This window comes from Canis lupus, chromosome 25 (assembly GCF_048164855.1).
Source record: "Canis lupus baileyi chromosome 25, mCanLup2.hap1, whole genome shotgun sequence".
Taxonomy (NCBI): domain Eukaryota; kingdom Metazoa; phylum Chordata; class Mammalia; order Carnivora; family Canidae; genus Canis; species Canis lupus.
Window position 1 is genome coordinate 13,585,684 of NC_132862.1, and position 14,057 is coordinate 13,599,740.

At 35.7% G+C, this 14,057-nt stretch overlaps 1 protein-coding gene across 1 annotated transcript in view; it reads right to left on the minus strand.

Annotated features, from left to right (window-relative positions):
• Window positions 1–14,057, minus strand: part of LRRK2 (leucine rich repeat kinase 2) — a 139,153-nt gene that overhangs the window by 108,245 nt on the left and 16,851 nt on the right. Inside the window, exons 7-13 of the mRNA XM_072798341.1 lie at window positions 13,673–13,804; window positions 11,149–11,268; window positions 10,529–10,668; window positions 10,357–10,436; window positions 8,930–9,036; window positions 4,221–4,350; window positions 1,849–1,973 (exon numbers count right to left, since the gene is read on the minus strand). Of these exons, the coding sequence (XP_072654442.1) occupies window positions 1,849–1,973; window positions 4,221–4,350; window positions 8,930–9,036; window positions 10,357–10,436; window positions 10,529–10,668; window positions 11,149–11,268; window positions 13,673–13,804 (834 nt within the window). The remainder of the gene's footprint in view (window positions 1–1,848; window positions 1,974–4,220; window positions 4,351–8,929; window positions 9,037–10,356; window positions 10,437–10,528; window positions 10,669–11,148; window positions 11,269–13,672; window positions 13,805–14,057) is intronic.

The following is a 14,057-nucleotide window of genomic DNA, read 5'->3' on the forward strand; positions in this document are numbered from 1 at the left end:
AACTCTGGGAAACGAACTAGGGGTGGTAGAAGGGGAGGAGGGCGGGGGGTGGGAGTGAATGGGTGACGGGCACTGGGTGTTATTCTGTATGTTAGTAAATTGAACACCAATAAAAAAAAATAATAAAAAATAAAAAATAAAAAAAATAAAAAAAAATAAAAAATCAAAAAAAATAAATAAATAAAAAATAAGAAGCAAAGGAAAAAAAATAAAATAAATAAAATCTTTTTAAAAATAAAAATAAAAAATAAATTATAAAGACACACACAAATTGGGCTTTAAAATAATTAGGAATTTTACCAAACAAGTAACTCCATCCCTGATATGCAGTAGTCAGAAAGTCCTGTCAAATGTACCTCCTGGGCAGCCCAAGTGGCCCAGCGGTTTAGGGCCACCTTCAGCCCAGGCCCTGATCCTGGAGTCCCGGGATTGAGTCCCACATCAGGCTCCCTGCATGGAGCCTGCTTCTCCCTCTGCCTATGTCTCTGCCTCTCTCTCTCTCTCTCTCTCTCTCTCTCTTTCTTTCTCTCTCTCTCCCTCTCTCTCTCTCTCTCATGAATAAATAAATAAAATCTTTAAGAAAAATGTACCTCCTCACCATCTCTTAGATCCACCCTCTCCTCTGGTTCCACTGCTGGGCCTCTACCATGTCTCACTGGATTATCATGGCCTCCAACACAATCTCACTCTCTCTCTCTCAAGGAAGCTTTCACCCTGACAGTCATCCTCCACAGCACAGCATTATTGTTATAAATTGCAGATTTGGTCATGACAATATAGGTTTTTAACAAATAAATTGTTTAAATAAATTTGAATTGACTTCTGTTTAAAAAGCACAACTGCTCAGTGTTGTGCCCAAGCCCTAGATTTCAGGCCTCTGCCAATAGCTCCATATTCATCCTCAGACACCGATCTCACCCCGCCACGTTTCACTCGCCCCAGACCATGTGCACTCTCTCCTTCTGCTTGAAATATCCTGCCTGGCCTTTCCACCAGGTCAGTTTCACCCTTCAACTTTAAATATGTCAATCTTGACCTACTCCTTTGAATAAATACTTGTGCCTCCACCAATATTCTCTGAGCCTTCTATATAAACATATAGCTATAACAGCTCCTCTCATATCTGGTCACTATCTATTTACCCATCCATCTACCTCTAAGCTCCTATAATAGTATAGTAATGCCCTTGCATTCATTTGTCATAACCGTGCAGCCATCACAATGTTGAGAACATCAGAGGTACTTAATAACTGTATGTTGAATGAATGGAGGAGCAACTGTTTTAAATGGGATTTGGAGGACAAACAAGGTCACAAGAGAGATAAGTAGGAGGTAAAGGGGAGAGGACAGAAGCTATGGAGGTTAATGAGTAAAAGCCACGTGGTTATATGTGAGGAAGATTCATTCAACCACAGAGCAAAAGAAGGACCGAAAAAGAACAAAAGGGAAAGTGTGAATATTAGCTATATTTATATTTTAGACAAAAAAAAAAAAACAACTTGGATGGCAACAGAAATAGAAAAGAATTATCAGAGTGAACACTCTCCTTGGAAGTAAAGCTCCCTACTTTATATTATAGTGATTTCATGTGTAAATGGATTATTGAATTTTCCTAAAAATTAATCTGACTCTTCCACACATCTTTTTCCTCTCTTTTTATTTTTGGATTTAGTGGGAAGATTTGAATTTTGTTTTTTTTTGTTGTTGTAGTTGTAGTTGTTTTAAGATTTGAATTTTGTTGGTAGAAACTGGTCCTTTCATTTTTGCCTAGAAAGTTGATATTTTACAAAATGTCAAAAAAATTTGCTAGAATTATCATCTCTTTCCATATTTAATTATGTAACTTACCTGGAACTATAAAATGTAAAATAGCTCGGAGTGCCTCCAGCTGCACCAATGAGGATGCCTCATGACTTTTCATAACTGTTATGATTTTGGGGGCCACTGCTGCCATTATATCCAGGGTAGCATCACTGGAGATACAACATGGAAATGCTTAGTAAAAGTACAACCCAATTCCACTGTACAAACCCCAAATTGAAACAAGTACAAGAAAACAGAACCATTCTATTTTATCAGAAAAAGCTGTATGAAAATGCATTGAGTTCAATAATATGAGCATACATATTTTAACTATTATTTAATAAAATAAATTCTGACCTCAAGTGGAAGTCATAGTAACCTGGGAATTCTTTTAATCGGTTTCACAAAACACAACTTCTTTCGGACCTACACACAGGTCACTGGCAACAACCCTGTAGGTGTTCTTATCCGCATTTTCCCGATGAAGAGTTTAGACCGACAGATGTTGCATATCCAAGTCCTATCACCAGAAGGTGACAGAGAGCCAGGACTGCAGTGCAGACTCATCTGAGCCCCAAAGCCCAGGCTCTTTACAGCAAATTAACACCTCTTCCAAATTAACACTCCTGGACTTCCTGTACAGTATTTTTAGTTAGATTTATTTGCATGAAAATCTTTGTTTCTCTAAGATGCTTTAGCTGTTCTTTATTTTCCATATGAAGAAATGCCCCTTGACCAGATTTCAGTAGGTACTACACTTTAAAACAGGTAGGCCTTGCTTCCCATGGTACCCTGTTAACTAAAACCTGCGCATGTCCTTACTTAACACGGTTCTGTGATAACTGGAATAGAGTCCCTCTGGCCCACCTGTAAATCCCAGCTTAAACACATCCCCTCCTTGTACCTTCTCTTGTTTGGTCATTCCGCTTCATTCACTCTTCTCTACCCACTGTGCCTTTTACACATCCCTGCTGTTGCATGATTACACAGTACGTGGTATTGTGACTCTCTGTTTACATACCCATCTCCGTAACTAGATGATGAGTTATTTAGTGGCAGGCACATGGTCATAGTTAAGAGTGAGGCCCTGGGACTAAAGCTTCACATATTTTACATATAAGACACAGCCAGGAGCACTGATGGCACACAATCTACAGAATCTTAAACTGTAGATCCTTCCACTTTGCTTTTGTCTCACTCATAAAGGTTCACACACTTCCAGGACCATGAAAATCACCACTGGAGATAAACTTTGCATTCAAATATTCAAGAATAACATTTACATAAAAGAAATATGACTCAAAGATATGATACATATAAACATAAATAGATTGGCCGGACTGACGTTAAAAATATAACCTAATTCCTTAAAAGCCTACAGATGTGCTACATGTTTACCATGCCATATGCATTTCCTTTATTCATACTGAATAACAGTATTAATAGTAATAGCTGTGATTTACTGAGAGCTTAAAATGTATAGGCATTATCCTAACTTTGTAAAAAATAACTGATTTAAACTTACATTATAAACTTACAACTTATGAGGTTATTACTATTATTCCTCTTTACCAATGAGGAACCTGATGTTTAAAGATCAAAGAGTTGGCTCCAATTACTGTGAAACCCAGGAGACACAGAATGACTTTTTACTATAACATTTGTGTCATTTTTTTTTCTTTTACACATGACGGTTTCCCAAATAGCCTCTTTTTGGTTGAAATTTGCTCAGACTATGCCCAAGTTACTTCACATTCTTCGGCCTAATAAAATGCCAAAAGGCTTTGAGCATATCCCACAGCGAGTACCTTCTGTACATAATTCAGTTTTGGTCTTTTAAAAAGTTTTTTTTTTTCTTTTCTTTAAGCCAGTAGGTCTGCCCTCCCTCCCCCACCACTACTCCACCCCCATCCTGCCTGTCACCCACCCACAGGAGCTGTTGTAGCACTAAACAGCCATGTAACCTTAGTATCTTTGGACTTCCCAGCTAAGGAATAAGAGCAGGATGAGAAGACAAAGTTAATTCAAATGAAAGAATAGTAATAAATATTAGCTGTGGAAAAAAGAAACAATTAGACGTCATATTCTGATTTCCTCTCAATACATTTCACACACAATAACTTGAAAAACTTGAAATGCTGGATTACTGCCATTTTTCAAAACATAGTCAAAAATTCCAAGCACAAAATACAAAAGCTAACCTTCAACATGTTTCCTTGATCTCTACCCACCCTTTCATTGAAAATAGTCTGATAAAATAAGTCTATGGTATCAGGGATATGAGATTATATTCTACAATGTTTCAATCTGCAACTATCTTATATTTTTCTTTTAATTCTTAGAAACACACTTAAAATATTGATATTCAAGCTGGTCCAAGAGTATATATTTTGCATAAGTCCATGAATCTATATTACCTTCCTTCAAAGAGATGATCTAGCAGTTTACAGCCACTTTCAGCAACTTCAGGAGAATGTATATGCTTCTGCATTAACTCCAATACATTGAAGTATATTCCTTTTGACAACAGGATTTTTCTGAAATTAACTATAAATTTTTTTTAATGTTACTCATAGAAATGAAAGCAGATTTTCATAATTTTGCAGTAAGACACAGAATGTTAAGATAATCCAAATTCATAGAAAAGCATATATAAGTACATATTGAATTTATATTTCATTGTAACTTAAAGATCATTGTTTATTTCTTTAAAATAGACACCATTTCAATTTTTTTCACATTTATTAACCACTTAGGTTGAGGTTCTGATTTTTTTAAGTTTTACTCATAGAGTTAGTAGACTAGTACTATGTAATCCCATCCATGTGAAAGAAGTACTTCTGCAAAAAAAAAAACATTTTAAAATAATGCCCTCTAAAATAAGACTGAAGGTTAATTTCCTTCTATTATTTATAACAGCTTCACAAAGTAACTGTACTTATGTAGAGTTACGACTTCCTAGGTATGCTAGACTCTAGTGGGCTGGGAATCAGTTACAGGTGCATGCACATATGACCATCTCTCAGCTTTTGGGGAACAGGGGGAGCGGAGTGGGACAAGGGCTGGAACCACACTGGGCTGCCTTCAGCCTTAAGCTACCTTCTCCATTTCTCCCAGTGGACTGTACAAATATTATTCTTTCTATGTATACCATCATGTGCAAAGGAATGGAAAGCACTGATTAGGAGAATAATACATAATTTCAGAAAGCAATGCCAAAGCTTAAGAAATATAGATATGGGGGCGCCTGGATGGCTCGGCCAGTTAACTGTCTGCCTTCAGCTCATGACATGATCCCAGGGTCATAGAATGAAGCCCCATATCAGGCTCCCTGCTCAGCAAGGAGTCTGCCTCTCCCCCTCCCTCTGCCCTTCTCTCTGCTCAGGTGCTCTCTCTTTCTCTCACTCTCTCTGTCTCAAATAAATTAATAAAATTTGTTTAAAAAAAGAAATCTATATTTCTTATGCTTTACAAATGACTTCACGCCATTTGTGGGGAAGTAACTATATTCCGACAATGATTACAGAATATTTTTTTCTTTGTAATAAACTTCTTTTGTTAAATTCAAGTTCATTATCTTGAAGTTTCCATATAAATATCAATTGTCTTAAAGACTCTACATAAATATAATTCCAACATTACGTATTGTAATTCAACACTCTGAAAGTGACAGGAAATGAAACTTAGAACACGTTAATCTAAGTACCACAGAGGGGTCCCAACTTTGGATGGTTCAACTTATGATTTTTCAGCCTTGTGATGGTGTGAAAGTGATACACGTACAGTAGAAACCATACTTCAAAACTTGAATTTTGATCTTTTCCCGGAGATATGTGGTATGATATCTTTTCTTGAGGCTGGGCAGTGGCAGTGAGCCACAAAATACAAGTAAACAAATGATACACTTAACAATATACTTAATCACTCAATACCTCTCATTCTGTTTTTCACTTTTAGTATAGTATTCAATAAATTACATGAGATATTCAGCACTTTATTATAAAATAGGCTTTGTGTTAGATGACTTTGCCTAACTGGCTAATGGAAGTCTTTTGAGCACATTTCAGTTTGGCTAGGCTAAATTATGATGTTCAGTACCTTAGGTATATTAAATGCATTTTCAACTTTCCATATTTTCAAATTATGACAGGTTTATCAGACATAGCCCCATTTTAAGTCAAGAAAGATCTGTATTTTGACAATGGGTTATCAACCTCAAACTGGAAAAGGAAGAAGTGATAGAAAATAGGGAAAACTCAGAAATAAGAGAAATTGATATACACATTCTAATATACTGCCAAAATCTGAAAAACTCATACCTTTTAAAGACACCCAGAATATCATACATTAAAATATGATAAGTTGGTTATTTTGCTTAGTCATGTTGGAATTTTTAACAACCCCTCCTAAAGTGGCTAAATTCTGACCAAGGGAGTACTTTAAAAGGTGAAAGTCCCCTTATACGAGAAGTTCTCACAATGCAGAGAGCATCAGAGCTACCAGAAGGGCTTGTTGAAAAACAGACTACTGTGTCCCAAACCCAGAGTTTGTGTTTCAGCAGGTCTGAACAGGGCCCTAGAATTTATATTAACAAGTTTCCTGGAGATATTATTGCAGGTACAGGGACCACACTTTAAGAACCACTGTCTTAAAAAAAAAAAAAAAGAACCACTGTCTTAGACATTAACCTAACTTTTAACTTAAAAATTGAGAATAGAAATTTCACCAAACACTGGACCTAGAAGAAATTACATCATAGAGTCACTTCAGAGTTTACAGAACATTTTAGACATCTTATCTCACTTACCATATATCTACATAATACTCCTGACCTCTGCCACTCCATTTTAGCAATACATTATCTGCTTTAAAGAGCCAATAACAATATTCAACTTCCTTCAGCTCTTTGGTCAAGATTCACCTTTTTTCTTGGTTGCTTTGTCATTGTTTTCTCTCCTCTGACCCCTAACACAAATCCTCCTTCTTTGCTTCATTTTTTAAATATCTATCTCAGATATTATATATTTTTTCTTTTTAAAAAAAGATTTTATTTATTTATTCATGAGAGACACTGAGAGAGAGGCAGAGACATAGACAGAGGGAGAAGCAGGTTCCTCACAGGGAGCCCATGCAGGACTTGATCCCTGGACCCAGGATCATGCCCTGAGCCAAAAGGAGACATTCAACTGCTGAGCCACCCAAGAGTCCCTCTTTTTTTTTTTTTTTTTATTCTATAGGGAACTACTGGAAAGATATATATTTTATTTAGCATTACTATCTGTCTTCCTCACTAGAGTTTAAGCTCCCTGAACCTGTAAGTATTCTATTTAACTGGTATATCCCAAGTGCCTAGATCATTGTCTGGCAGCAGCTCAGTACACATTGACTGAACTCATTAATTAAATGAGGAAAATGTCACACAAGATGTTCTAGCTTTGGCCTGGGTAACACCATGGCAGAAACCAGTTCTTCTACCTGTCAGTCCAATCATTTTTCTAGAAAACTACATCCAATCCTGCATACTCAATGTTTCCAAGTGTCTTTTAATGAGATGCTGCCTGCAGAGGTTGGTGACCAAGCTGCTCAGTTCTTAATATTCTCCTAAGGCAGAACTCCAAGGACAATACAGGGATGTGAGTACAGTTTACCCAGCAGGTGGCTAGGAACAAAGAAGTAAGGAACAAGGAAGAGCAGGGCACTGATTCTGAACAAAGAAATCAAGGCTGGCTCCAAACATAATCCTCAGACACTAGGATTGTTCTCCTCTCCTAGATGTGCCATACAAAAGCAGCCAAATCTGGTCCCCGTTTTCAGGAATGAGATCCTATCCAGGCCTTTGCACAGCAGATGATGGGAGATTTAAGGACACCGATTCCCTTTCCTACCACTCCTGCTCTGACTCATCATCCCAGAGGGCAAGCCCTTTCTCTCTGTAAGGGCTCTTGCCAGCTCAAGTTTTTTTTATTAAAGTGCCACTGAGAAGTGGAGTGAGAAAGGAGGAAAAGGAAGAAGAAATTATTTTCCTCTTGATTTGACTTAAATAACAGCATTGAGAAACATGCATGAGTGGTTTTTAATTCTTTTCACTCTGTGAAGGTTCTCTACTAACAGGCGGTGCTACCATTGGTCTCTGTTTCAGGCTTTGCGTGTTTTTCTCTATTTTTCTCTCTCCAAAAATATCCTGCAAGAGCTGCCAAGTCCCAATGCCTTTATGATGAATTTTCTACCAAGATTTTCTGGCAGTATTTCCTGTTCACGGGGGCCTGGAATCTGAACAGCCAGAGCCTCAATTTTGAAATTCAAAGTCTTTCCAAATGCTTAATAGCCATTTTTGTCTCCTTAATAATGGAAAATTGTAAGACTTAACATATAAATGACAATTTTACCAGATTTTAAATGGTGAATATCTCTCCACCCATTACATTATCTAGAAAGTTTTCCTTTAAAAAATAACAGGAACAGTATAGAAAAAAGTGACTATCTGGTACAAAAGAAAAAAATCCCACTCAACACAAGAGTCCATCAGTGAAAAACAGGTTCATAAAATAGGATACAGGGGATCCCTGGGTGGTGCAGCGGTTTAGCGCCTGCCTTTGGCCCAGGGCATGATCCTGGAGACCCGGGATCGAATCCCACATCGGGCTCCTGGTGCATGGAGCCTGCTTCTCCCTCTGCCTATGTCTCTGCCTCTCTCTCTGTGTGACTATCATAAATAAATAAAAATTAAAAAAAATAAAATAAAATAAAATAAAATAGGATACAGGTGTATCCAGGACTAGGTGTATACTAGGAAATAACATTGCCTTTAAAAATGGTAATATGAAATTTTACATTTATCATCACGAAAAAGAAAATATGTGCAATCTAGTTACAAATGTATTAATAGTATCCTATTTCTCCAAAAATAGAAAATATATTGTATATGTCATGTGTGACCATACACATAGAAATTCAGGAAAAAAATAAAAATGTTTATTTTCTTCTTTATCCTTTTATATATATCCCAATATATCCATATATCACATACATAAAGCTACATATCTGAACTTTTATAACATAATTGCCTTTATAATTTAAAAAAACACAAAATGTACATCCTTGTATTAAAAAATGGTGCACCCCTTACCATTTTGTTCTAATAGAGTTGACAACGCATTTGCAGATGCCTGGAAGACTTCTTTTGATGAAGAATGCATCAGCATGGACAGCATCACTTCCCTATGAGCTGGGAACCTTTCACAAATTCAACCACAATATTAATGGTAATATTTTTAATAATTAGTTCAAATATTCATGTACCATTATCTAACCTCTAACAACAAATAAAGGCATACAAACATTTCATGCCACCTCCACTTACAAGAGTGAAATATAGTTGAACAGTTTTATATTTAAAAGATAGTTCAAATGTACTAAACCCTAATAAATCAGTATTTCTTCTTTAAATTTGATAAGCAGTAGAGGGGGAAAGACTCAGCAAATATATAAAGAGGAATAAAGAGTTAAAAGATAACGTGAGAAAAAGAAGAAAATGGAAACAAAAGAAAAATGAAAATTATAAAGAAGCATCATGAGTTTTAAAAGTATAGAGCATAATATATGTTCTTTTAATAATGTATTTATTTTAAAGTTCTTCTATGGATATTGAGGAATCAATGTGCTATGAGCTGAAATTTATAAACTGTACCATTAACCTAACCTCTTAAAAAGATTGCTCAAAGTGGATTAGGATGTTCATTTAACATACAGTTTTCAAAAGAATTACTTTTTCCTTTCAAAACGGAGATGTAAAATTAAATAGCATCTATGTCATTAATTGTCTTCTGGTTGGCAATGGATCACTATACAAACAGATTTTCAGGATTTGAGATGTAGACTATTCCTATTTAAGTTTCCAAGATAAGTCATTTAAAAGTCATCAAAAGCAAGAGCATACCCAGAGCAAACATAAGCATTTCCATAAAGCACAAAGGCTCATGGCCATGAAACAACTTTGATATACACAAAACTCTGGGTTTTAGTTTGTATCTTTGAGAAAGAGTGTTGGTTTTATGAAGCTTGAATTACACTCCTGTGGAAAGCCTCCTCAAAAGCTGACACCTACAAATAACTCTCTCAAGAAAAGACAGGTCAACAATGCAACATCAAGTGAGGAATCGCTAATGAAGCTTCTGACCACATTTAATTCCTGATATTGACAACCTGCTGGCTAGTGACTGCAACAGAAAAGGTCACGGATGGCTCTGCAATTTCTGTCACCTGAGATTAATTAACATAGCATTTTTAAATGATCAGCTAGAGAATTGAAAGGTTCTTGCTCAACAATTCATCATTTCTACATGACTCTTAATTCCAAATCCCTGGGTAATATCTCTCAAAGACACCAGGGATCAAAATATTATATACACACTAATATTTTGTGGCAACACTTGAAACATACATGCCTATATTAAAAATGTTTCTAATAATAAAAGTTATAGTTACAGTATTTTATAGGGATTGATTAAAAATGTAACTAAAATCTCCTATCATATAAAATCAAAAACTACTGACTGGCCATCTTCATCTCCAATCTTCTCATGTAAACTGTTTTGGTACATAAGGAGATTGTTTAGAGCCCAGCATGCAGCTTCCTGTATCAGGGAGAAAAAAGAAACCTGTTAAGACATAAATTATTGAACAAACATAATTTTGAATAAGTATAATATTTATGAAAGATTACAACCTGCACGTGCTTGTTTTTTCTATGCCATGTTAATGCTTTGTAACAGGCTTCCAACCAGAACAATTTTTCTTCTTCCTCATCATCATTCTCCTGATTCTCATTCTTTTCCTCTAAGTCTTGATTTAAGAAAATAGTCTCAGCTTGAAAAAATATAAAGATATGTCTTCACAGTTTGAAGGACCAACTTGAAATCCAGATTTTGAAACATTAAGAACAAAGTGAGGTATTTCGTAGTTGTGGCCTTAGTTCATTATAAGGACTTTTTAAATATATTACATACTTTGGAATATTGCTATTCCATCTAGGTAAATGATCAAATGAGGAAGAGAGTATCAAACAATCTAACAAACTAGAGGAAGATTAATTGAGATTAGCTACCCAATAACAAAATTAAATCAAGGATGTATTTAGTCATGCATGAAATGGAAAGGGTGTACTTATCACAACTGTTAGTTCCCTTGACAGGATCTTCTATTAGAAAATGAATTACATTGGAACAGAAAGGGCATTTAATGCTTCCTACTCCACATATGACTTTCTTGTTATAATGTCTTGTCACAATGTTGACATTCAAGATCAAATGCAGCTGTAAGAATTTCCTTTTGAGTACAGTTACTTACTGAGGAGCGCTAAACAGCTGAGGGCTGCAATCTGTAATGTGGCGTTCTCTGAATACCGCCTCACAGCTTTCACCACAAACTCATGTACCTCGTTTAATACCAGAATGTTAAAAAAATTACCTGAAAGGTAAGTGAGATATTAACTGAATTCTCATCCATGGAATTTAAATTGCTTAAATTATACAACAGTGTTTAAATCAATAAAAATAAATAGTCAATATTTTAATGACATTAAGATATATATTAATTTAATTTAAATAGTTTACTATGATTGCATAAAGGTTTGAAATTGTATTTCATGCAGTCATTTAATTGTCTCACTTAGACAATGGAACTGACTGGGCAAAAATAATTACATTAATTGCATTCTCTTTCACTCCCTCTCATGTCATTATATAAAACAATGAGGTATCTGTTATGCATGGCACTACAGTATTCATTGGACAAAATAGCTTGATCTTCTAAAGATGAAGGAGAAAATCCTCCCTTGTCATTAAACGAATTGCTGAACCCTTCTTTCACTTAAAGGAATGCTGTTGCTCAGAAAACTCATTGTCACACATGATTATTTGATCTTACCTGTGATGATCTCAGAAAAAAAAGAAGAAGAAGAAGAAGAAGAATTTTCACCCCCTCTAACCCAAACCAGGAAAAAGTCTCACCCCTTTTTACATTCACTTTTCTGAGAATCAACACATCATCTGAAAATCTAAATCCTTATGAGGAAGGAATTTGTAAATGATATTCCAGAAATACATGCCTCCTTCCATTTAAGCTTATTTGTAACTCTCCAACAGTCACCAGTTTCCTTCTAGAAATAAAAATGAGGGGTACCTGAGTGGCTCAGTCAGTTAAGAATCTGACTTCCACTCAGGTCATGATCTCAGCGTCCTGATTTCAAGCACCTCATTCATCTGGGCTCTCTGCTCAGCAGGGAGTCTATTTGTCCCTCTCTCTCTGCCTGCCTAACCCCACTCATGTTCTCTCTCTCTCTCTCTCAAATAAATAAATAAATAAAATCTTTAAAAAAATAAAACTCGGGATGCCTGGGTGGCTCAGCAGTTGACCATCTGCCTTTGTCTCAGGGTGAGATCCTGGATTCCCGGGATCGAGTCCCGCATTGGGCTCCTTGCTATGGAGCCTGTTTCTCCTCTCTCTTCCTGTGTCTCTGCCTCTCTTTCTGTGTCTCTCATGAATAAATAAATAAAAATCTTTTTAAAAAATTAAAATAAGACTCCTATTTAACCATAAATTTAATTAAATGATCCCTGAGACACAAAGCCAGGATTGGAAAAAATTCTATATTATGAAAAGCTTAAAGCCCACACCAAATGTTAATCAATGGCTTCAAAATCAAAAAGCAGTTTAACGAGGCATAGCTCTTCTTTTATCAACACCTTCTTATGTTCTTGCCTCTTTCACATTCAACCACTAAACAGACATACTCCCCACATTTGGTAATCTTTAGCCTTGGAAAGTCATTTCAAAAGACTCTCTTTTAGTTTTACCAATTTATCTAAACTTGGATTGCTCCTTCACCTTTTTTTCCCTAGTATGCCACTGCCGACTACTGCTCTACCATTGACCAGCTGTGTGACTCTGGGCAAATAACAGTGAGATTGGTCTTCCCTTACTTTCAGACAATTTATATGAAAATACATAGCAAATTATATAAAGACTTTACATACATTAATGTGTATGTAATGTGTGTGACCATAATACACAATTTGACAAAATGCTAAATATGTATTCATTGACTCTGGGCTTTTATATTAATTATGAAGAGAAAGTTAAGCTTCTTCTGAAGCATAACAAGGCAACAAATTCTCTAGTCATTAAATGGGACAAATAATAATCTGTTAAGAGATAAATGAGTAAAAAAAGCAAAGCATCCTTATCCGAAGATTTGAGTTGATGGCTTTTGAATACTGGATAGTGTTAACTCAATAGAGAAAGCAGGAAAAAGAAGTAGCCCAGAGTAGCTTTATCAGAACTGGTAAGGTACTAATAGTTAAGTTGGTTGGGCCATTCTTCTGCTTTGCACTTTACATTTTCTACATGTTATGTTTATTCTTTTGTATGTATCAACTATTGATATAGTTATACTTTAAATACAGTATGAATAGTACAGTAAGACTTCTTACATTATGCATGTCAATTTTTGCTACTCATTTTAAAATTCTAAGCATGGCAAAATTGTTTGCTATTTTACAGTATTTCCATCCAATGTATATCAATATGCCACTTATCAATATACAACATACGTATGCTATATATACTTACATCAGATAGACCAGGATAATAATTGTTTTAAGATTTTATTTATTTATTCATGAGAGACACACACAGAGAGAGAGGCAGAGACACAGGCAGAGGGAGAATCAGGCTCCATGCAGGGAGCCTGAAGTGGGACTCGATCCCAGGACTCCAAGATCACACCCTGAGCTGAAGGCAGACACTCAACTGCTGAGCCACCCAGGCATCTCTAGACCAGGATAATAAATTAACAAGAATTATAACTCACCTAATGTAAGCCTATGGAGCAAGCAGCAACTCACTTCTTGAATTTTTTCATGAACAGGGAACGCTTTCATGGCTTCTACCACAATATTGTAACACCTGACATTGCCACTCATGAGTACTTCAACATTATTGCCTAAATTTAAAGAAATAATAATTATACAAAGGTAATAACTTCCCATTTGAAATATACATACAAAAACATATTCTATATTTTATAAATATATGCCAGCATAATGGCCATACTTCCAAATTTAAGTATCATGTTCTGTCAAATAGTTGCAAAAAACACTATGTTCAATGCTAATATAATAAGATTTAGGACTCTTCTCTAGCATTAAGGGAAAATTGTTCTACTCTTGTCTCTTGACTTAAAATTAAATTAAGGG